Source organism: Neolamprologus multifasciatus, chromosome 15 (genome assembly GCF_963576455.1).
Source record: "Neolamprologus multifasciatus chromosome 15, fNeoMul1.2, whole genome shotgun sequence".
Taxonomy (NCBI): Eukaryota; Metazoa; Chordata; class Actinopteri; order Cichliformes; family Cichlidae; genus Neolamprologus; species Neolamprologus multifasciatus.
The window spans coordinates 16,390,552-16,416,943 of record NC_140453.1 but is presented as its reverse complement, the minus strand read 5'-3'; the positions used below and the strand labels follow the sequence as shown (position 1 = coordinate 16,416,943).

At 37.5% G+C, this 26,392-nt stretch overlaps 1 protein-coding gene across 1 annotated transcript in view; it reads right to left on the bottom strand.

The window, feature by feature from the left end:
• lama2 (laminin, alpha 2) overlaps positions 1–26,392 on the bottom strand; it is a 226,331-nt gene that overhangs the window by 153,515 nt on the left and 46,424 nt on the right. The window contains 2 exon segments of the mRNA XM_085133739.1: positions 16,626–16,738; positions 19,875–20,045. Of these exon segments, the coding sequence (XP_084989865.1) occupies positions 16,626–16,738; positions 19,875–20,045 (284 nt within the window).

Sequence of the window (26,392 nt, the reverse complement as noted above, 5' to 3'; positions counted from 1 at the left end):
TTGTGTCATAGTCTAGGTTTTGATCAAATTTGGATCAGACAAGAGATTTTTTCTGCCTCTGGAGCTCAACACAGCATCAACAAATAAACAAACCAATAACCATCGTGCAAAATATAAGAGAGCTGTTGAATAAATGTGAATCTCATAGGCGTGAAATTTAATTTAATGTTTGTGTAGAGCCCATATAAGTATAAAGTTTAATTGGATAGATTCTCAGCTCAAACATTTATTTATTTATTTTTTCCTTTATAGTGCAAGAACTATAAGCTCAAAGCAGCAGGGTGTCAGCGAGTTTCATCAGGTTTTGCATGAGACCTTGTTATTTCCAACTTAAAATGAAGCAAACAAAACATTCTCAATGGATAAAAAAGTGCATCACCAAATGAAAGAACAAAGAAATTGAAATTTTTGAACAAAAATAAAATGTGGTGGTATTACTACAGAGTTACTGCCTTTCAATACCATTGTATTTGTCACCCCACTTCAAGTACAGTCCAACAATGTTAACGTCATGTCTATCTTATCTATCTGGTCTATCTTGTGAACCAAAACTTATTTTTATTCTTTGCAGCATAATTATTATTAATTATTAATTGAATTTTAGCTTCAAATATTTACTCTGTCAGTTTGCGGTTCCATATGGTAGTGGTTAACACATTCACCTAACACACAAAAGTCCTTGATTCAAGACTGGGACAAGAGACAAAAATCTCTCAGGGAGAAAGGATTCCTGTCAAGAGGGGCATCTGAAATCTTTACCAAATCAAATATGCATATTCTTCTACTGTGGCAACCCTTACTGAATAATGTAGCAGCTGAAAGGAGTTTTACAGCATACTGTTCTACTCTGATCAGAATAGTGGCATGGTGCTTTAGCACTGCCACCTCCCAGGACAAATGTTCTGGGTTTAAATCCGCCACCTTAGAGGGATCTTTCTTTCTGTGTTGAGTTTCTATGTTCTCTCCATGTCTGGGTGGGTATCTCTGTGAATATGTTGTGGCTTGTTGTCTGTCTCTCTGTGTTAGCCCAATGCCAGACTGGAGACCTGACCAGTCCCCCCAACTCACCCCCAAAACACACAAATTTAAATATTAGACAAAGCTAATGCAAATGCAGTTTCTAAATGATGCGGTTAATTATTAAGGGGGAAAAAAACAAAACCAACATGGCACTGTGTGAAAAAGTGTTTGCCTCCCAAACCTGACTGGGCCACTCTTAGTAGAATCAACTGCAATCAAACATTTTTTTTAACTGTAAATCAGTCTTCTTCAGCACTATGGAGGAAATTTGGCACAATCATCTTTGCAGAGTTGTTTTAATTCAACCACATTGGAGAGTTTTCAAGGTTGAACCGGCTTTTTAAGATCATGCCATCAAGCACATCAATCAGATTCAGGTCAGGACTTTGACTCGGCCACTCCAAAGGCCTGACCTGAATTCGATTGAGATGCTGTGGCATGATCTTAAAAAGCCGGTTCATTCATTTTGATTTTCTTAAGCCATTCAGAGGTAAAACTGGTGTGTTTTAGATCCAAAGCACCAAAGTATGCTTCAACTTGAGGTCACGAACAGATGGCTGGATATTCACCTTTAGGATGTTTTGGTATACAGCAGGTTGGTTCCATTTACCACAGCAAGACGTCCAGGTCCCCTGACGCAGCAGAACAACCCCAGACCTTCAAACTACCACCGCCATATTTTACTGTTGCTATGATGTTCCTTTTCTAAAATACTGTGTTAGTTTTATGGTGGATGTTACAGGACTCAAACCTTCTAAAAAGTTGTCTCATCGGTCCACAGAACATTTTCCCAGATGTCTTGGGGATCATTAAGATGTTTTTTGGCAAATGTGAGACAAGCCTTTGTGTTCTATTTGCTCAGCAGTGGTTTTTGTCTTAAAACTCTCCAATGGAAGCCATTTTTGCATACTTATTTTTGATGAACTCTGACTTTAACTGGGATATGTGAAACCTGTGGTTCTTTAATCTTCTTCTGGGTTCCTTTTTGACCTCCTGGATGAGTCGCTGCACTCTTGGAGTAATTTTGGTAGGCCAGTCACTCCTGGGAAGCATCACCACTGTTCCAAATGTTCTCCATTTGTGTATAATGGCTCTCACCTTGGTTTATTGGAGTCCTAAAGTCTTAGATTTTGCTTTGTAACCCGTTCCAGGCTGATAGATGTCAGTGACTTTATTTCTCAGGTGTTTCTTTAGATTGTAGCAAGTTGTGATGCTTCTTGAGATCTTGTAGCTTGCTTCACTTTTGTCAGACAGGTTCTATTTATGTGATTTCTGGATTCAACAGCTCTGCCAGTAATCAGGCCCATGTGTGTTTAGTGAAATTGACACTGAAATAATCACATGTTAATTCAATGACGTTACAACTTTTTACTGATACCATTTAAAAATAAATGGTTTGATACTGGTGCTGAAGCCTTAAATGTTCTTTCTACAGTAAAAACACAAATTCCAACATGTTAATGCACAGACAGACGGTGCTCTTGTGCAATTAGAATGTATAAAATTTAACAGCTTTTACTTTTGCGAGAGAATCTGTGTGCTCTGTGTTTTGTTCGAGTTTACAGTGTTCAAGTTAAAAAGTGAAACGGTGACTCATTTGTTGCCCAGGTGAAGTGGAAAATCATATTTGTTTTTTGCACTGATGAATAATTCTTTGACTCAAAAATAAACTCCTGAATCATTTTAATTTTACATTGCACATTGCTTCAGATAAAAGTGACAAGATTTCAGAGGACTTGACGTAAATAAAAACACAATAAAACAGTGTCTTTAAAGTTTACAACGTTCGCACATATATCTAGATCTCATAGAAATCCTTTTTTTTTTAAATGAAAAACTCAGAACAATATAAATTCATTTCCAAATAGCTCTCATGTATTCCATTGCTGCCATTACATACTTGACAGAAAATCATCATGATATGCCAGGAACTGGCTTTTGGCAGATATTTCAGCGTTACAGCCAACTGAGCACTTAAAATGTTTATTTTAATGCTCAATTGGGCCACTTAAGCCCCGTATCCAGTGTGGCTAGGCTGCCTACAATTAAATAGCCTGTGAAGAATCCATTTTGTCTCAGTGTGATTTGGACACATAGTTACAGCGGTTTTACAGAACAGCTGGTGTTTACAGGTCATTCACATGGAAACGTGTTAAAATCTCTCTGGCCTGATACACTGGCATCAGCCTCCAATTCCTGTTAGTACTCCAGTCAGTTCCAGTGCACAAAAACAGAGCCTGACCAGAAACAAAGTGAGATGAGGTCAGAACAAGATAATATATTACCCCCAAAATGTAAATAGCAAAAGGTGCTTTGTTGTTGTTGTTATTGTAGTTTTGTTTTTTCCCCCCAGACATAAACACACAGGTGCGTATGTCATGAGAGAAACTAGTACGAAGATTTACTGTCACTTCAAATGAAAATGTGTTAACATCTCACAGGACTAATAATGTAGCTGTTGGTCCGGTTCAAAATGGTGTGAATCATCCAGCATCCCTTACTGCCAAACTAAATGCAGGCAAACAAGCTGCAAATAATCAGTGGAACCATTCGCTTGTTTTTCACATTTTTTGTGCTTTTCCACTAAAAACAATTTGAGAACATATTTTTGAATGTACCAGAAAAAAAATTGAAAGTCTCGCCAGTCCTGCAGCAAATAAGTTACAGGATTCTGATATTTGAGCAAACTGCAGCAAACTGCAGAAAAAAATATTGTTTTTCACATAGATTTGAACAGCGAAGCGGCAGCAGTATACACAAACATGGGCCTCGGGATAAGACAGAGGAATGCCCGGCTGTGTAACAGCCTTTTGAAATCCATTCTGTTTAAGTCTGTCACTCTGCCTGAACTGCTCAAAACACACTTGCACACACAAATGAAATGCCTTTATACACTAACACGCTCACTCACAGACTGGGTCGTAATTTGGCCCTAAGCTTTTAAATAGGCTTTACTCTACACAAAACACCAGATGCTGCAATCTCCCACATTCTTGCTTTGGCCCAAGCTACTGTCAGACATTAAACCAGCAAACTTTTATTGGGTAGAGCAGATGTTTCATTTACGTCCTCTTAGTTATGATTTTTGTTGGCACTAAAAGTTCTGACTACATCATTTTTTATGTTTGTTATTTTTGAAAAGCTAAACAAGTTTGTTTGTATCACTTAAAGAAAGAAATACGCATTTAACACATCAAATTTTGAATCAACAATGGTGTGACTTTGTGTAAAATGTGGGGGGAAAAGAAAAAATTTAATTAATTCTGTGCTTTCTTAGGGTACTAACTAAAAGAAGAAGGTAACATAAAGTGACAGCAGTATTTTTTTGTATTTTTCATATTCATTTTGATACTAGCAATATGTTTAGCTCGTGTTAGGTCAGAAGCATGTTTACCACTGTGTTGCATCACCTCTTCTTCAACAACACAAACCCTTTGCAAACTGTGGAGACCAACTGCAGCAGTTTAGAAAGCACAAAGTTTTCCTTTTTTTGTTTAATACAGGATCTCAGCTGTTCAGCAAACCTTTGGTTTGACTCTTCGTTTCATAAAACATTACATAGGGTGGCACATCTGGACTGCAGGTAGACCAGTGTGGCAACAGGACAACTTTCTGCATGGAGCCATGCTATTTTTAAGTTATTTCAGCACTGTCTTTTTGAAATGAGAAGGCATTCCTTGAAAAAGGATCCCTATATGGTAGCCTGTGTTCCTCCAAAACATTAATATTTTGTTTCTTATTAGTGTTTCATTTGCATGCCATATGCACTACTGCACAGGTGCACTGGTGAAAATCCAGAGTCTCTTTTCTTTTGGCAGCACAATGCCATGTCCATAATTTAAAATCTTAATAATATTATAATAATTATTATATTAATGATGTAATAGTTGTACACTTCAAATTGAGTCCAGCTTATATGAGCAAAGTCACAGTGAAGGAAAGATGTGTTTCTCAGATTGTTAATATGTTTTTTGTTACTTGATTTTTTGTCTGTATGGTGGAGTTTTGCTGTGCATTTTCACTGACTGAATGATTTTCAGAAGTGTTTCTGAGCCCATGAAGTAAATTAGACTAGAGATCATGGCTTTAAGATCACAGCCATTCAATATTGGTTTCCAGCTGTGTCCCTTCCACACTGAGATTTCCATATAGATTATCAGTGTTTCAATATCATTTTGTTCTGTAGATGATAAAATCTCTCAAATGTTTGCAAATTAATATTGAGAAAATAGATTCTTATCTGCTAAACTATTAGCCCATACAGTCTGACAACTTTTGATGGATATGATAAAGCCTACGCTCCTTTTTTGACACTCAATCATGTTACAACTCCATTGCATTCACATTTTGCAACTTTCTCTGCGTACTTGTATTACTTCACATGCATTTCTGTCTTTTTGCATGACCCAATAGTTCAGTATTGTAGAGTAAGTATGTATTGCATTTAACTATCTTACAATGATTTTAAAATGTTGGGATTGCAAGACAAGCATATCCAAATAGTAAAATAGTCCTAAGACATCTCTTAGTCTAAATGTATTTTATTAGTTATGCCAACTGCAATTCAGAGTTTTATACACCAGCGATGCATGGCCAGAAAGCTCTTAGTTTGGCATGAAAAACTGGAGTTGCAATACTCCAATGATACAGTAGAAAAAAGGGATTTGATTTTTTCATCTTTAAAAAGTAAATTAAACCTCAAAACGAATGAAAGCCCCCCAAAAAAATGTTTATTTTTGCAAAGTTAGAAATTATTCTCAAGCCACTCTCCAGAATCGCTGCGGAGGGCTTTTAGTGTATTGTCAAGTCTGATGCATCTTCACGCACGGATATGATTCAAGAATTCATCTAAAAATAATGAAGAACATACACAGACATCAACTGTCTGCTTCACACACGGAGTGAAGCGCATAGACCCTCAGCTCCCACTCTCTCATTATTTAGTCTTTCTGTCCAGAGAGTCTCAACAATAACAAGAGAGGAAATGAGAGTGGTGATGTCACAGACGATAACAACACACACAAACACGCAAGCCCACTGTCATTTTCCGAGTGAAATGACTGCGGTCGCAGAGGAAATTCAGTGCACTGAAGAGTAAATAGCTTTCTGTTGGTTTGATCGAGCGTCACACATACAATGAAGCACATTCACACATATGCATTAACAAAAAATTAACCACGTTTAATTTGTAGTCAACGTCTGCAGCATAGATGGAATGTACTATTGCTGTAATTAATACAAAAGTCATTATTTAAATAGGAGAATAAAGAACTTTCAAATATTCAACTGACCTAAAAGTCTCGGGTTCATGAGAATGCAAATTTTCAATTCTGAAAATACTAAAAACATTAGTAATCATTGAGACTGACTGACACTCATATCACTTACTTTACTCTCTAAAATCATGACTTCAAAATCAACAAGAGCACTCAGAGAGTGCAACTCCCCCCGAAGTGCAAAGGCTATATTAAAACGTTGATGTTTTATGTTTTTTTCACAACAAGCTGACATCAGTCTGTTTGTACTACAGTACAATGAAGTCCGCCTGTTATGACATCACTGTGATGCTGTAGGGCATTGTTCCATGCCCTTTCATATAATATATTATAAAAAAATTTCCAGGGTAAACTTTGACCTTTAGCGCTAACAATTAAGTTCAAGGTCAAATACTAGTTAACATATGTACTCATGTGAAGTTTGACGACAATCCATAAAAAACAGTTGGTAATATAACATTTTTACTGATCTTCACATTTGTTGTGACCTTGACTTTGAGCCTGACTTTCAACAAAATTAAATCAGGTCGAGATGTTACTGGTATCTACAGTCATGCAAAATTAAAAAATACTGGCACGGGCTGATACTCTTTTTCGATCCCAGGGCACCAAACACAATACTCCCATTCAGTCAAATGCTGTAGTGTTGCAGAGGAACACTCAAGGTGTCCATTGGCATATCAATTTGACACCACAGGCACAGTCATATCTGATGCCAAGTGGTTAGAAACCTCTTGTACAGAATAACAAAATCCCCTGTGGGATATTCAGTGGGTGAAGACAGATTGGTTAGAACAGTGGTTCCCAAACTTTATTTTGCTGGGCCCCCCTTTGTTTTACAAGAAAAATGTTCGCGCCCCCCTGCGTGCACACGCACAAACACATCCTCCAACCACACACACCCATATTTTGCTCCATTGCGGTTTATTTCACACCTCAAACATTTAGTAAATAATTAAGTAAATACAAGTAATCTGCAATAAATTACAGGTAGTAATAAAATACACTACTAACTCTTTTATGCTACGTCCACACCTACACGGGGATTTTTGAGAACGCAGCTGTTTCGTCCACACGTAAACGGCGTTTCAAATCACCGAAAACTGAGATTTTTTTAAAACTCCTTTTTTGCGTTTACGTGTGGACGAGGAATACAGAGTTCGTCACGCAACGTCAAAGGTATGTGCCTTTTTTCACGTCACGCTGTGCGCCACGTTATTGTTTACATGGGATAAATTGCAGAATGGCAGATTGAGACAAAATACTGTTAATCTGACAATCTGCAGGTTTTACACGCTTACATATACACACGCAGTTACTGTCCCTCTATTTACAAAGGCAGAGGCGTCACGGTGTGATTATTTTACGTGTAGTTGTTTTTTTTCCTGTGTAATAATATTCAACATTGCTATCAATACATTTTTCAAAAAATGCCTCTCTATGCAAAATAGGTTTAAAAACATAAACAACTGTGGGATACTGTTTGTCCGTGATTTGAACAGCCCAGCGCTGCTCCCGACAAAGGGAAAACCAATTCTGCAGGGGAGACCTACCTCGGCACTTGTGCAGGTGAAACCAAAGGGAAGATTTGCTTCACCATATTTTCTAGTCTTTGGCTTAGAATGAAGTTGGTTTGGAAACATATTCAGCGATGCTTCATCTCCTGCTTTGCGTTTGTGTAGGCGCCCGTGCTAGCAGTGTCCAAGCGTTGTTCTTTCCCCCCCTTTTCATCCCGCGCCCCCCCCTGCCATGGCTTTGCGCCCCCCCTAGGGGGCGGGCCCCACACTTTGAGAAGGTCTGGGTTAGAACAAGAAAAGAAAGCCTTTCAGAAGAACTACCATGGTGGATCATTTTCACCCCATCCTACAATAATAGCACTAATAGCAAATAAGTAATTTATCAAGACATTAAGATGTAAATTTGACATATTTTAAATAATAAGAATTTAACATTAACCCTTTGGGGTCAGTGGACGAGCTGGGACATCCAAATCACATTACCGGTGTAAGATGACCTTGCAGTCTCACTCATTGGTAATCTAAGGAAATTTAAAGTCCAGCACTTTTCTATCCAAGCTCCTTACATAAGCTTTTTAGATATTTTATGATTCCTTGTATGTTTGTCAGGTTTCAATATTTCTGATAATTAAATCAATTTAAATATTAGACACAAGTAAAAACAAAATGCAGTTTCTACATGAAGGTGTTTATTATTAAGGGTGGAAAAACCCAAACCTACATGAAAAGTAATTGCCCCCTAAACCTAATAACTGGTTGGGCCACTCTTAGCAGCAACACCTGCAACACCTGAGGAATTTTGGCACATATTATCTTTGCAGAAATGTTTTAATTCAGCTACACTGGAGAGTTTTCGAGGATAATCTCGGTGGATAATGCCGATGGATAATGCTGTGGCATGATCTTTTTAAGGTCATGCCACAGCATCTCAAACGGATTCAGGTCAGGACTTTGACTAGGCCACTCCAAAGCTTTTATTTAGTTTTTCTTAAGCCATTCAGAGGTGCACTGGATGTGTTTTGGATCACTGGTGTGCTGCAGAACCCAATTGCTCTTCAGCTTCGGTCACAAACACATAGCTGGACATTCTCGTTCAGGAGGTTTTGGTAGACAGCAGAATTCATGGTTCCATTTATCATGGAAAGTCTTCCAGGTCCGCAAAACAGCTCTAGACCATCACACTAACACCACCATATTTTACTGTTGGTATGATGTTCCTTTTCTGAAATGCTGTTACTTTTGCACCAGATGCAACCTGACTCAAAACTTCCAAAGAGTTCAGCTTTTATCTCGTCATCCCAAAGGTCTAGTATTTTCCCAGATGCCTTGTGGATCATCAAGATGTTTTTTGGAAAATTTGGGATTAGCCTTTGTGTTCTTGATGGTCAGCAGTGACTTTTGTCTTAAAACTCTCCCATGGAAGCCATTTTTGCATAGTCTCTTTCTTATTGTTAAATCATTAACTCTGACCTTAACTGAGACATTTGAAGCCTGTGGTTCTTTAATCTTCTTCTGGTTCTTTTTTGACCTTCTTGATAAGCCATTGCTGCACTCTTGGAGTAATTTTGGTCGGCCCAGCCACTCCCAGGAAGCTTTAACACTGTTCCAAGTTTTTTCCATTTTTGTATAATGACTCTCACCTTGGTCCACTGGAACCCCAAAACCCTGATGACCTTGTAACCCTTTGTTAACTCTTTCCAGACTGATAGATGTCAACGACTTTATTTTTCAGCCGTTTCTTTAGATTACGGCATGATGTGTTGATTTGAGATCTTTTAGCCTGCTTCAATTTTGTCAGACAGGTTCTATTTATATGATTTCTTGATTCAACAGGTCTGCCAGTAGTCAGTCCTGAGTGTGTTTAGTAAAACTGAACTCAGCTCTCAGTTAATTTATGATTAAACAAGAGGGGCAATTACTTTGTCACACAGGACCAGGGAGGTTTGGATAACTTTTCTCCCTTAATGAATGAAATCATGATTTACAAACTGCATTTTGTATCTTTGTCTAATATGAAAATTTGTTGGATGATCTGAAACATGTAAGTGTAACAAATATGCAAAACACTAGGAAATTAGGAAGGGGTAAACACTTTTCAGCACGATATTTTGGATCCAGCTATTTTTTTTAGTTTGATACTGGTGCTGCTCTCCCAAAGTGCAGGGTAGGATTAGGGTTAGCACATATGATGTCTTACACCTCAGTAAGTTAAGTTTGATTTACAGTGGGGCAAAAAAGTATTTAGTCAGCCACCGATTGTGCAAGTTCCCCCACTTAAAATGATGACAGAGGTCAGTAATTTGCACCAGAGGTACACTTCAACTGTGAGAGACAGAATGTGAAAAAAAATTCCATGAATTCACATGGTAGGATTTGTAAAGAATTTATTCGTAAATCAGGGTGGAAAATAAGTATTTGGTCACCTCAAACAAGGAAAATCCCTGGCTCTCACAGACCTGTAACGTCTTCTGTAAGAAGCTTTTCTGTCCCCCACTCGTTACCTGTATGAATGGCACCTGTTTGACCTCATCATCTGTATAAAAGATACCTGTCCACAGCCTCAACCAGTCAGACTCCAAACTCCGCCATGGCCAAGACCAAAGAGCTTTCGAAGGACACCAGGAAAAGAATTGTAGACCTGCACCAGACTGGGAAGAGTGAATCTACAATAGGCAAGCAGCTTGGTGTGAAAAAATCAACTGTGGGAGCAATCATCAGAAAATGGAAGACATACAAGACCACTGATAATCTCCCTCGATCTGGGGCTCCACGCAAGATCTCATCCCGTGGGGTCAAATGATCATGAGAACGGTGAGCAAAGATCCCAGAACCACACGGGGGGACCTGGTGAATGACCTGCAAAGAGCTGGGACCAAAGTAACAAAGGTCACCATCAGTAACACACTACAACGGCAGGGAATCAAATCCCGCAGTGCCAGACGTGTTCTGCTGAAGCCAGTGCATGTCCAGGCCCGTCTGAAGTTTGCCAGAGAGCACATGGATGATACAGCAGAGGATTGGGAGAATGTCATGTGGTCAGATGAAACCAAAGTAGAACTTTTTGGTATAAACTCAACTCGTCGTGTTTGGAGGAAGAAGAATACTGAGTTGCATCCCAAGAACACCATACCTACTGTGAAGCATGGGGGTGGAAACATCATGCTATGGGGCAGTTTTTCTGCCAAGGGGACAGGACGACTGATCCGTGTTAAGGACAGAATGAATGGGGCCAAGTATCGTGAGATTTTGAGCCAAAACCTCCTTCCATCAGTGAGAACTTTGAAGATGAAACGAGGCTGGGTCTTCCAACATGACAATGATCCAAAACACACCGCCCGGGCAACAAAGGAGTGGCTCCGTAAGAAGCATTTGAAAGTCCTGGAGTGGCCTAGCCAGTCTCCAGACCTCAACCCCATAGAAAATCTGTGGCGGGAGTTGAAAGTCCGTGTTGCTCGGCGACAGCCCCAAAACATCACTGCTCTTGAGAAGATCTGCATGGAGGAATGGGCCAAAATACCAGCTACTGTGTGTGCAAACTTGGTAAAGACCTATAGTAAACGTTTGACCTCTGTTATTGCCAACAAAGGTTATGTTACAAAGTATTGAGTTGTATTTTTGTTATTGACCAAATACTTATTTTCCACCCTGATTTACGAATAAATTCTTTACAAATCCTACCATGTGAATTCATGGAATTTTTTTTCACATTCTGTCTCTCACAGTTGAAGTGTACCTCTGGTGCAAATTACTGACCTCTGTCATCATTTTAAGTGGGGGAACTTGCACAATCGGTGGCTGACTAAATACTTTTTTGCCCCACTGTATATCAATGATTTCAAACTCATTTTACATGATGGGCCACATGGAGCCCACTTTTAGCCCGGACCAGTGAAACTCCCCTCTCTGTCAACATAAAGAACTTTAACTACAGATTTAACCCCTAGTATGTCTGAACATAAGAAAAAAAAAGGCAATTTGAACAGTATTTGATTTTTCTACATTATAAAAAAATGCTGCTGTAGTAATTCAAAGAAAAGTGTCAGCATGATTTAAATTGTAACAAATAAATATGCAAAATTACAGAACAAGAAAAAGAGAAAGTTTCAGTTAATTCAAAGAAAATATCCTATTGTTATTTACTGCAGACCCACTGCAAAAAAACTGGACTTTTACTGCCATCTAATTGTTTATCTATTACTTAATTGCTTTGTTTATTTATGCCCTCCATGTTATTTTCCAAAACTGTCCATTCTGCCGATCCGAGGTCTTTGCCAAGGCAATTCTAGCCCCTGGGTCTCATATTTAACACCCCTGGTTATAAAGGTAAAATATATATTAGAAATGATTAATAAAGGATTGTTGCTCTCTGATGCATCATTTGGAGTATGAATGCGTGTGAATGTTAGATAGAAAGTATAAAAAAGTGCTTGTATGAATGGGTGAATTAGGCATGTTGTATAAAGTGCTTTGAGTGCTCGAGGAGAGTAGAAAAGCGCTATATAATTAATTACGTCATAAATAAACCAATTTTAGTAAACGTAGTGAAATATGAGATAATGGGGTTTTATTTTAAGAGGCTTTTCTCAGTGATTTCTAGTCCTAATGTTAAAATTATTAACTCTGGATACTGTAAGAGAAATATGTAAACATGTTAAATGTGGTGATTACATGAAGATCATTTAATTGTGAGGAATACCCTGAAATTCTGGAATTCTTATTCAGTCCTTATAATCTTTTGTTGTACGTCTCTATTATCTTCTTAGACATGAATAAGAATAAAAATGACTGTGGTGTTGGGTGTGTGTGGGTGTCACCTGCTACACACACTAATATTAAGGTCAAGAGTGACAGGGTAAGTGAGTGAGTGAGTATGAGTAACCAGGCAGATGCATTCACTGGCCGTACTACTCCAGAGACAGGTGTGTGTGCGTGTGCGTGTGTGTATTTGTGAGACCACTGAAGCCTTAATATTTATTCAGTAGACGCACCACAGTGGTGAAAGGTGTGATTGATGGGCCTAAAGTCATTATTATTTCAAGATGGCTGTTACTCTTCTTCCTGTGCAGGGCTGTAATTACGTTCTACTTGTGTTGGGTGCTGGAAAAAAAGAGCAAGCAAGAAAAGGAAAAAGCACTCTTCACATTTGCGGTTGCGGTTGTCTTTGTGGTTCTAAATTCAGTATGAATAGTAGGACTCTGACCAGAAATACTACAATATTCATATGTGACATTAGTATTCAACTCTTACTTTTTGTTTGTTTCACTACTTTTTTGTTGTCATTTCGCTTAACAAACTGCACTTTAAACTGTGAGGGTCATCCCATTACATCCACTTCCATCCATCATTGTCTTAAACGTGTGGGATTATGTTAGAATAGAAATCTTAAAATTTGAAAAAAGGCAACTAGGAGGGTTTTATTGTTGTGGATACAGCTAGTTGCTGTAATTTCGGTTCTTTGATGATTGATTATGTTTTGTCAGTCAAACGGGTCCAGTTTACCTGTGAAGTAAAAGTGAAGTCTACTACCACCAACTGCAATTTCTATTAGTGTTATGACAATTATCCTCTATGAATAGAGCACAGCACTGCTAGTTAGCAGTTTGAGTTTAATGAGCCACAAGACAGCACTCACCACCAGACTATTAACTGATTTGAATAACCCAAGTCCATTTTATTAACTCTGGATATATTTGACTGAAACAAACATTATTTGCAAGACGTTGCCATATAAAAATTACTTTATTTTTATTATAACAAAAAACTTTAAATTCCATTTGAAAAACGTGTGATCCAATTATTTTTGGAGCAATGTACTGCCATTAAATTAACAGATTTTTTTTCAGTCATCATCATTTTCATAATTTCTCTGCCCCATGTCTGTCTTTTCACTTTATCTTGTTTATTTAATTATTTATTCTTATTCCACAGTTCTGCTGCTCCATTTTACACTTTTGTTGCCTTTTGTAGATCAGGTGGAGCAGTGCGGCATGAGGTTAAAGAACTAGTTAGAAATAAGTCATGTAATAACTTTTTTGGTAGATTTTCTTTGTGTTTAGGCTCTGACAAGCTGACCTGCACTGCTGCAGAGGTTTACTTCTCTTTATGGATTTAGTTACCTGGATTTAAATTTCAGGAGCTGTTAAATGAGGTATCATGGTTGAGCCCAATCCTTAGACAGCAGATAATGCAGAATCTAATCAGTATCATCAGCTTACATACAAAAGGCCTCAATATAACCTAACATTGACCATGAACGCCACAGTCTGTCCAGAATCAGTCCAACTTAGCACATTACTATAAACTTCACCTCAGAACTCCGAACTAACCTTTAATCAGCCTCTACTAAACTGTAGAGGCTACTAAAGTATTTATATGCAACTTTTAAATAACTCTAATTTTTCTTCTTCAATTTAGGACAGAATCACAACCGCAACTTTACATCTGCACCATGAACGCATCACATGGATTAGAAAGAGAAAAGGATGCATTAGATGTGTAAAAAGGCTGAGGGTTTAAAATGAATTTAAAGACATATTTCCAGTCCACTATAACAGGAGCCAGAAGGGATGAGCAAGTTACAATTTCTAGACCTGGATTTTTTTTTACATAACCCTATAATAGTATGAATTTTGATTCGCTGACATCAAAAACATACTTAATAAAGTCAAATAGTGATCAGAAAATCAGAAATTGTTAACCCAAGTTAGTTTTCAGCTTTTTCATGAATATTGGTGTTTTTATTAGACATCTAAAATTAATCTCTCTTTTTTTTTTTTTAACTTTTACACCAATTTTTGACTGACTTCTCTTAATGAAGCCATGGATTCTCATAAACTAAATCTTCCATTCTAATTACTTTTATTCTCATAACATCTATATAATTACAATCTGGCAGTCTTATCTATTTAATCACACTTCTAAACTAAACTAAATGTCCTAAATCAGCCCATGCCAGTACACAGCCACTCAATCACAGAGACTCCTGCCAAGCTTTCCAAGTCAAAAATGGAAGCCAATATTTAAAGAGTGGCACACAAGATTATGAAGTGATTAATAGCAAAGTTGGTTTAACTAATTCCAGCTCTACTGAAACAGTTCTGTGTAGCTTAAAACCCTGATGACACATCAATGACAAATTTTTGTACACCGCACCTTTAAATGACTAACTGCAGTAATCACTTTAATTGCACAGAAAATAAAATCCAAGCTAAGCTGACCATGACAGCATGCAGCACAGGGTGTTAATGTAGCTCTGGGAAGACAGTGTTTGTACGTGCAACATCCTGATGAAGGAACACAGTGGCAGAAAAGGGATGAGCTTGGTGGATCAAGCACCTGGCAGCTGAATGCATCTGAGCTCGGTGTGAATCCAATCATATGTGCACAAACAGAAAGCAAATGAAAAGAATTTGACTCATTAAAATAGGCATTTGTTGAGTACGACTGATTCTAACGGAAAGATGAGATTGTGGATCTCCATATAAATCAATTTAGGAAAAGCTAAATATTACTTCTAAAACTAAAAGTAAACTGAGCAAAAATAAAAAAAGGTATACATGTCTAGTGAAATATATTCCTTTTAGTAAGAGTATTTAAATATCTGTAAATATTTAAACACCCCTTGATAAAGAGGATTTTGCCCTTTATTCATTTTTTTTTTTAAAAAGCGGTTTGATATCACATCACAAACCTGTCACAAAGCTGAATTATTGGGTCACAGCAATGTATTTATTGCTGCATGTTTTGGGCATGTTTTAGTATGAAAGGTTGGGCAGTAATTAGTAAATTATTAATTTTATAAGGATTTTGATTTTACATGCAGTAATTGCAATTACAAGCATGTGGTTATTTACCTTAAAGAATGAAAATGACATGAATGAACCTCACAGAGAATGGAGGAATAATTCCCAGTTAAAAAATATTTTAAGCTTATGCCAGCCCTTGTGCAGCCCCTTAGTTAATGCTGCATCTGAAACCAGCCATCTTTAAGCATCCCACCCTGCCTCCACTTCTCCAACATATAAAGCTAGACAGTATTTAAAAACAAAAAACAAAAACAGATATAGAAGTTCTTAAATTTCTTAAATTTCTATATCTGTACCTCCTGGTCTTACACGAGTCTCTGGTACAGTCCCAAGCTCAGGCTTCCTGATGGCTTTTTGTACTCAGTCACTCAATTAATGACTAATTGAGTGATTGAGTTGAAATGTCAGATCAGAAAGGATCCAGGAAATGTTCATTTGATGAAAACTTGTGACTGACAAGTCTTTAGCCAACGAGCATGCATTTTCACACTCACATCCACTCCTCGCTTGTCACATCTGATTTCAAAACATAAAGTGACGGTGAAAACACTCAAGGCTTTGTAACATGATTTGGATTTGCCAACCAGCGAGTGACTTCGAGGTGAGCCCAACCACCTTTTATTACGTCTGTATTTGCAAACAGAAATCAGAGCTTGTGATTCCTACCTCCTAGTCTCTGGTACCCCAGGTGCTGACAATCAGGTATAAAATGAGGAAAAGTTGTACATTTGCTTGTGTGTGTTCTTTGGTGTCTGGCTGACATTATTTCTATATTGGCGAATTATGCACGTGTGTCATCACTAAAGAAATCTGTCGAATGATGAAACTGCTGCCCGTTTGTTATTCTAAGACTTTGTACCTTAGAAAATTAATGCTTAAATTTGATGATGCAAGCTGATAAAGACAAGTAACCCAGTTCAATACAAATAAATAAATAAAACAGAAAAGAGGCATGCAGTGAAAGTACGCAAACAGCATTTCACTCATAATGAATGTGTGTTTTCTACCTGTTTCAAGTCCAGTGTGATTGTCACATAGTGGTACTCCATTCCATTCTTTATCGACGGACTCTGCCACCAACGATTGGTTCCATCTATGGCATATTCTATGGGATGATGTTCTGTAAGCACACACACAAACAGTTTATTTGAAATATCTCAGGTATTTTCATCTTGCATTCTACATTGTTCTAAAGTGAAAATGTAGTACTCTACAATTTTTCTCCACTCTGGCATTTGAGACGTTCAAGGCCAGATATCAAGAAGTAATAATAGATTTCCTTCCCATTTAGTATTATTTGATTTCACTTCTGAATAAGAAAAAATGTCAGTGCATTTGCACAGTCTACTTCTGGGTACTATTACAAGTCTATAGAACAGTTTTAATAGAGCAGGAAGATAAAAATGCATCACCACTATAATTTATTATAAAGCAAAGGTCACAATCAAGCATTTTATTTATGCACCAAATGCAGAATTGTTTGGGTGCTTATACGTGTGTTAATGAAGGTTTTTTAGAGCAGATATGTTTTTTCAGCTTGACTGGCACCTGTCAGTCATCTGGGTACTTACCTGTGACATTTCAGTTAAAAGTAATGGAAATGATCTATAACAAAATAAAGGTATTGTACTTATCTTGCTCCTTCCTACCCTGCTGTGTGGCATTAGAAGAACACAGTAAAGAAAATTATTTTACAGAAAGCAAATAAAGAATGGACAAAACACTAAAACCACGATATAGAAAATGAATATTCACCTAGGGCAGGGGTCGGCAACCTGCGGCTCCGGAGCTGCATGCGGCTCTTTAGTCCTTATACTGCGGCTCGGCGTGGTTTGGGAAAATAAATTAGAAGTATTTCACTGAAGTGTATTTAATTTATGTTAGGTTTTTTTTTAACTTGTACTTCTAAATTGGAAGATTATTGTGATATTGAAATATAAAAATATATATATTTTATTATTTTTTCATCGCTCTAAATAAGCGGCACACTCACGGAAGCCGGTGTACCCGCCGAAACGCCGTGCATTTATCGAGACTTTCAACCCCAGGTAGGCCAATTATGGATCTTCGGATCCACATTATGTCAGCAGCTATTCTCCACCGTGAACTATGTTAAAAACAAACACCGCTCACGCCTCACAGACGACAGCTTACAGTCCTGCGTAAAGATGAAAGTGACTTCATACAGACCCGATTTGCAGACGCTGTGCGCATATGGTATATGCGCAGAGGTTCAGGAGCAGAAGTCCCATTGTAAACGTATCACAGCAGAACCGATGATGTTTGCATGAACATGCTCTTCAGCATCTCTTTATTGACCACTTTTCATACACGGTTGCTGTACGCATACAGCCGTCTGTAGCTTTTCAGCTCACAGCCCGACACACCAACCACAGCATGGAGAGCACAGATGTTAAGGGGGCGAGGCATGATTGTGGGTGCCGCTCAGGTGCGTCCGCCTCCCCTGCAGCGGCACTGCAGACCACACCCCACCACACACCTTAACCTGGTAAAACACATATTTAGGCAGAATTTTGCAAATATCTATTTTTCTTTTTTTTCAGCAGCATAGTGCTTTTTTTCCAATTATTTTTTAAAAGTCAGGTCAAGGCTCCAAAAGCCCAAAGGCGATATAAGGGTGGCGGCTCACAACAGTTTTTGTTTGCTACATGGATCATTTTAGTTCAGCTGGGTGTCTTTCCTTTTGTTATATTTCTTTAAGAGTTCAAAATGTGTTAATTACATAAATAAAATGTAACTTTCTCTGTAGCACTTCATGGATTTCATAAGCAACACACCTTAGTTGTTCACACAAAGCATAAAGGTAAAAAACAATATATACAGTGTTATCTTCATTTTCGATGTCAAAAAGTATTTGCGGCTCCCAGTGTTTTCTTTTGCGTGGAAACCGGGTCCAAGTGGCTCTTTGGGTCTTAAAGGTTGCTGACCCCTGACCTAGGGTAAATGCTCTCTTACAAAGTTACCCGTAGATGAAGACATAAACTTTATTTTAAAACTGAAGCTACGCCCTAGAAAAAAAAATATTCCCAGACCAGTTGGTGGATGCTAGAGCTTTCTGCTGAAATCAGTCACAAAGAGAGCCCTGCGCCAAAAAGCTCCTTGTGATTTCTGTGGTTACTAGTAGGTTGGTGTAATCACCTGTAGTTTGCATAAAAGATGCCGACTTGTCTGTAAATCCTTGCCAAGTGTTGACCTTCAAACTAAAGTTGTTACAAGTCTCTAAAACCAATATGTTGAGTTGCACTTTTCAGTTTTACTACTACTTGGCAAGCAGTTGGTGAGTGTTTGCAGACAATATATTGTTTTCTACACAAAAATTTCACCTACCAACTGTCAACTGCTCTTTTAGTGCTTTTATAAGCAGTGGGCCATTTCTGAATGGTGGGCAACCTGATGGTTGACCCCCCTTAACTCACTTTACACAGCCAAGAAGTGATCTACATACCCTACCAAAATACAGCTAATTGTTCTTTGAACATACTGAACACACTGTCAATGAACATATTAAGGATTGTCGTGGCAGATAGCCGCTGAGCCTGGTTCTCCTTGTAGTATTGTAGCATGTCTACCTTACAATATAAAGTGCACTGAGGAAACTGCTGTTGTGATTTGATGTTATATATTTAAAATGTAATTAAAGATATCTGCTCAAAAGGACAAAAAGAGCCACAAGTTCAAAAAAACAAAAAAACAAGACAAAGCTCTAAAACCTCATGTTGAGAGCACGTTAAAGACTAAGCATTAGGCTACTATGGATACACGTTGACCTTATTATTTAAACCATGGCCCATCACTATATGAATATGCGCCAATGTAAGACTAAACAATAAGAAAATAAAGAAAAGGTTGGGCTCCCTTTAATGAATAACACCAACAATGAACTGGCTGACTGATGGCTGACTAACTGTTTGTTGACTAATCACTGGATACTAGTTAATGATGGAGTGCTTCACTGACAAACTGATTGGGTATTTGACTGGCTGAGCGGTTAATTGAATTATTGATCCATTGTATTATGACAGTCTGGTAGACTATTTGAATAATGAGTGCAGCCTAATTTTGTATTGTCGTCTTGTCATGTTGCAATTGATTCCTCGTTTTGTTCTATAATTATCGTTTTAGACAAAATGATTGGTTAACATCTGGCCAGTCATAGTCTAATTAACTAATGTAGAATGATTAATTGTTGTAATCACCAAGACTATAAGTCTCATGTGGATGTGACTCTTCCTTACCCGTGGGATTTGCACTCCTTTGGTTGCAGATTCGACACTGTGCATTGCTAACAGGCTGTCCTGGAACGTGTTCCACAAGCTTGCAGAACATTTCTGGACCAGTTGAACCACAGGTAGCATTGGTTGTTATATTAGCCATAGTCGCTAGATTCAACACAGCTGGAAACAGACCTGGGGAAGAAAAAAAAAGAAGAAAGAAAACAGACATGGGTAATTGGATAATTGCATACAGATGCAACTTTTGAAAGTTAAAGAGCTTTATGCATTAGTACTGATGCCTGCATATACCTTCTACTTTTTTTTTTAATCTTAGTACAAATAAAAAATGCGAAATAAAAAGCAAACCTACATCAACTATCCAATAAAAAAATTACAATATTTCAAAAGTTAGTTTACTTGTTTTTAACATATCTAAAAAAAAAGAAAGAAAAAGAAAAGAACACAGTACATGATAACTTCGAAGCAAGTTCTATGTTATTGTGCATTCAGATCTTCGTTAATCACACATCAAAGTCCGTTCAGAGCACATCAAATGAGGCCAGGCTGGATTTCTTAGTCACAAGGTGGGTAATTGCCAAATGCTACCGTGGGGGGTTGTTAGGAACAGCACATCCTGATTTGCATTTAGGTTTTGTATTTCAAATCAAAATGATGCCTGTATTTCTGTTGTACTGAGGTTATGAGTAATTAGCCTGGAACATGAGGGGGAGGGCAAGGGTTTCGCATCATCCGAGCTATTTAATTTGGGTGTATTTTCAGTGCAGTCAAAAGCAGTTAACATCATTTAACATTAACAGATAGAAATGGCTGTAATCACTTTATCTTTTGATAAAAGAAGCATGGACAGAATATTTTTGGGCACACTTTCCACTGTGCAGACAATTTTGTACTTTTGTATCAAAACTGTTCATTTGCATTATGTTCAAGCAACTTTCATTTTCTGACCATGGACATTTTTCACTGCTGGGGCCACAGAATGTAAACTAGGAGAGGACATACATTATGGAAAATCCTCCAAATTTTTTTCCAGGATATTCTTGGAATCCATTAATAAAGTTATACTGTGCTAACAGGACTTTGTTTTCAACCTTATTGTTATGGTAATCTTGTGAGACCAGGTTCATTCAAGCAGGAAGGACATTCAGGAAACTTGGATGTTTTATGCAGAAAGAAAATGTAACAAGCCAGATATCAAGGATAAAAGTGAAGACCAAACTATGATATACCACTCACTGCCACAATTTATTCCCCAATAGAGCATATTTATGCACATTCAGCACATTTTTCCATCTATCCATGTAAGGCTGACACCACTCTGTTCATCCCTAAGACCTATTATCATTCAGTTAGTTTTCAAATAATCTACATATTTAATCAATAAATGTTTAAATGACGTAAAATATCATATGAACGGATTGATGGAAATCCATCCTGATGCATTTAAGTTCCCTAGTGGATACAATGAGACAAGACCATATATGTCATGGAGCCAGGAAGCCAGAGTACTGTCAACCTTCAGTGACAGTTCACTTTGGGAATCTCCAACAAAGAACAACACTGTGCACCAAAACTGTTGGAAATGGCAAATGTGTTTTACCAAAAACATACTGTTGAATATTGGTTGCTATCACCACTGGAAGTCTGTTCTGCCATGATGTCTAATTACCAAATACATTAATTTCTCAATCTCAATAAATCATGTTCAAGTCTTCCAAGTGATCTCTCCCTATTGACATAAAATTACTGGAATTTTCTTTGAGATATAATGACTTGCTTTTGAGGGATACCAATATAGCAGAGACCTCCTACAGAAACAACTATGACACGGATAAGTCAGATAAAGCTTGAACAGAGGACCTGGGATTGGAGTGAGTTGCGAAGTGGCTTGCAGAGGCACAGCAACTGTGGGCAGTTTAAATAACACACCCTATATTAGACTTGACAGTTGGATGCAAAAAAGGACATCAGCCAAACTCAGTTGATGTGGGCTGGCACTGAGATCAGCTGAGCCGCTGATAGTCTGTCTGAAATAACACTATGCTCAGTTTTTAAACAAAAAAAAGACTGTTTTCAAAAAGAATTTATCAATTAAGTCATTAATTCAATTCTTTAAAAAAAATCAAAATTACTATTTTGCTATGCATGTAAAGCTAAAATGTAAAAACCAACCAAGGTTTATAACTGTTCAATGTTTAACCAGAACTTCCATTCAAGATACCAAAAGCTGCATTTTACATGTTGCAGTACAAGGATGGAACATTGGCCAGTATCAGCTGTCCCTAAGAGATCACAGAGTGTTCACTATGAATGGCAAGCTTGTTGAAGCCCTGGAATGCTGAACATGGCCTACATATGGTTCACATTTCCTTTCTGGAAATCATGCACAGATAAACACATACATATACTATGTTACACTAGACATTACAATTAAAGTTTAAGAAAACAAGTTAAAGAACATGTGCATGTATACACAATGGAAAATAGATAAATATAAATGTACCATATTGTGCACATGGGAGAATCAAGGGTGAGTAAGAAGCAGAGGAAAAGTGTAAGGTTCATAAAGAACAATCAGTTCTGAGAAATGAAAAGAACAATCAGTTCTAAACAAGGAAAAGGTCATCATGCAGTATTCTATCATCAATAAACTTATATCACTAAAAGCTTATACTGACTAAACAAATACAATTTTCTATTGACAAAGTCTGAGAGGAGAAGCACTTGGAAAAGCGTGGACTGTCTGTGAGTGTTTGTCCAGATGAGTCCAGCTGTTTGGCCAGATGTCAAGACAGATGAACTGTGAAAAACATCTAAGACACCCAAAGTCTCTCTCACATGTGCGCACACATTCTCATATGAATACTCACAACATATCACACACACACGTGTTTCCCAGGCTTTTAGTAATGATATCTGAGAAGCCCCTGCCACTTAGGAAGCCCAGACTTCCATTACGACTTTTTTAAATAAAGGAAATGTCACGGATTGATATTTTAATCAGGTTCTCAATGAGTAATAACACAAAGTCCCGTATTTATTCCTCCTGTATTACATATTCTAGTGGTTTTAATTCACCTTAAAGCACTGAAGCACACAAAATATTTATAGTTAATCAAATTCCTCGAGCTGTAATGTATTGAAACACATTTGATTTAACAGAAAATGTGCATTTTAGTCACAGAAACCTTGCAAGGATACCATACAGACTTTTAGCCCCAAATAAATTTTAGAGCTGGCCCAATTTTTCTCCAAATCAGTCGTCATTTAATGTGTAACTTCTGGGGTGTGTGATGATGGTTAAAACCACTGATCAGCTGTTCTGCGGTTTGAGCAGTCACACCGTTTGATTTCGAACATAACTGCCATCAAAATAACCACTCAGCCAGCAGGTGAGGTGACCCAGATGTAGATCCCTATGCAGTTAGCCAAAATGACCATTCTAGGCAGCTACCCACTGTGCTTATTTGTAGCTGCAGTCAGAGCAAAGCATTTAAAACGATTCATGTAAAAATTGTGATTGTTTGGAAAGCTACGGGAGGCATGTGCAGACTTCCCCAGGATTTTTTTTTCCATGAGTAATTCCCCTGAATCCTTCCAACAAAGATAGGATGTGCAGTTTTAACAAGACCTGCAACATGTACACAAGCTGCACCTTTTGGGGGAAATATGCCGGCTTGAAATAAAACAGAATCATGCATTAATACACCACATTTATTTTTTATGCTTTATTTGTTGCGATTTATGTTGCTGTACTTAATATAAATTCATTTCATTATTCAACAAAGTGTTCAAAGAAATAGTCCCGCAATCACAAATGCCTAAATCTCAACTCACACAGTCTAAGTGCAACTCCTCTTTGTCTCTCTCTGAACCCTGGAATGATAATGCAGCCACTTTTATAGATTTGCTATCAAAATCTTTTCAATGTAATCTATTCACTGTGATTCTTTGTGAATTTCTGAGATTTCTTTTTTGATGCCTCAAGATTATTCTGATATTTGGTCAACAAAGAACACAGTCAGTGGAGAGCAGTCTGAACTCCTTCAAAAGCCCTCTTTTGTTCACTTGTTCTCAGTTTGAACACTGGCAACAGGGAAGAGATAAAGCTCTAAAAAAAAAAAGCAACCCCTAACCCTATACTACAGAGGTAAGGAAGAAAAAAGAGATTGCATTCTTTTGTGGTCAACATAGACAACCAAGACCCGAGTATAAAACTTAGTTTAAGGTCTTACTGCACAATAAACAATAAAATAAAATAAAATAAAATAAATAAAAAATGTCTTCATGAACATATTTTTATGGTTCTTGTCCACACCGTTTATAACTGCCAGGAAATCAAGCCAACATCCTACTTATTCCTGGGGTTTTGATTCACAACCTGGAAGAGTCTCTAGATACAAGTGTGTGTGTGGGAGACTGTGGAATTTTCAGCTTGATTGGAGACAGGTAATACCCTTAGCTTTTTATCACTTCTTCATGTCTGATTTACAGATTCACACGTGGTCTCAAAAGAGAACTTCATTTTTTTCCGTGTCTAACTGTACTGGCTTTGTCTTTCAAGCAAGCTGGGAAATACTGGTGGTCAGATTAAATTCACTGATGCTACAGTGATTGGTACTGTCCTGGGTTCAAATCCAACAAGTGACTGGCGTTGGCTCCTCTCTGGGTAATCTATCTTCCTGAATTGGATAAGTCTTATAATTAGACAGAAGTACCATTTTCATCTCATCAGCCTGTCATCAAATTTAGGTTCGGTGTACATGTTGTGGTCATTTTGCTGTGAACTGCTCTTAAGAGGTCATATGCAGGCCATCGGAGCCAGATTTCATTAGACTCATGACTCTTCTTTTCCACATAAAATGATCCCTATGAGTGTCCCTACTCCAGTCACAGACATTATCAGATAATGATGATAAGAAGTTCACAGAAATAATAAACTTTATTTATTTTTATAGAAATCTATAAAGAACATAAAATACAGATAAAAATTAAAAGTTACCATCTTATAGTCATAAAGGAAACAAGAAAATCCTTAGATTACCACTATTGATGAATTACATTTTTTAATGACCAGCAAACAAATATAACTGATTAATTTTCTACTTTGGGTTCTAGTAGCTGTAATTGTGGGAAAGAGAATTAGCAGCAACTTAGAATCAAATATAAAAACATTCCAATGTAATGTCAATGCAAAGCTAGAACCTTTGAAATGTTACAGCTGGGCTTCCTTCGTGGCCAATAAAGAATCTACATCACACTTAACGCATGCAAATAATGAAAGTAAAATAATTAGTGAAATCGTGGTACTTCAAGCCAATTTTAAACTATAACTTTGTATGTTATGTAATCTGCTATAAACCAGGTGCTGCAGTATAAGTTACCACAGTGATTTAGACAGGTAAAAAGAAAGCCATTTAAAAAAGCTTTGACTCTATGATCTACATAGCTGCTAATCCATTAACGTCACTTTGTAGTACACCCCTGAGTCAGTGTGGTAAACAATACAAAGAAATGTAAAAAAAAACAACAAAAAAAAAACCAAATTGCTAACTAAGAACAAAGAGAGATTTTCAGAAAAAAAATCACAAGCAAATCAGTGGAGAACGTCTAAAAAGCTTCAAGAAGTTCTAAAACAATCTGTCCATAAGCAAAGTGAAACAGCAAGGAGGCTGATTGTCTCATTGGTGGCAGGTGGCATGCAATGAACAGCGAATGAAGTAAAACAATGTGAGTTATTAACAGGAAATTATTCAAGCATAAATCCAACCTACACATCTCTAATAGGAAACAGAACTTTTTCAATGAGCGAACGAAAAGAACTCAGCACTGTGGGCAGAGGCTCTAAGACCTTGCACCGTGCTGCATTCAAGCAGTCGACCCTCACCACATGAACTTAATCTTAACCCAACAACCCTTACATTTCATTTTTCATGTTGCAGAGAAGAAAAACATTCCAGCTTTAAAGAAATAACACGAGGACATTTGAATGATCTTTACTTTGGGGACTTTTATGGGTTGCTGGCTGTTACAGGAACATCAAAATTCTTGGTTAGATCTGATCATGTGTCCGACTGTGACTTCAGATGGTGATAAGTTTTTTCTCTCATGCCTTTTATGTTGAACAATAAGGTGAGATAACAGAGAGACAGAGAACGCTGGATAAAGACGAGGGTTCACATTTCAGATTCACTGAATGACAAGGACACAATGATTGTCTGCCTACGGGTCCATGGATGCCTCTCACATACACACACCTACACTGAAAAAAAAAGTTATTTCAATTTACTTGATTTTATTGTGTACATCGGTCCCACATAATATGAATAAGTATGATTGACTTAATTTTCCACTTTCCCTCAAGTAATTAATGCTTGTCAAATCAAAGTATTTTATTTACATCAGATTACTTAAAAAAATCATGTTTGATGTACTAATATTAATCTGTTATCATAATATCAATGTATTGCATAATGTCAATATATTTTAATGTTTAACACCAACTTATTTTTATTTGCCAG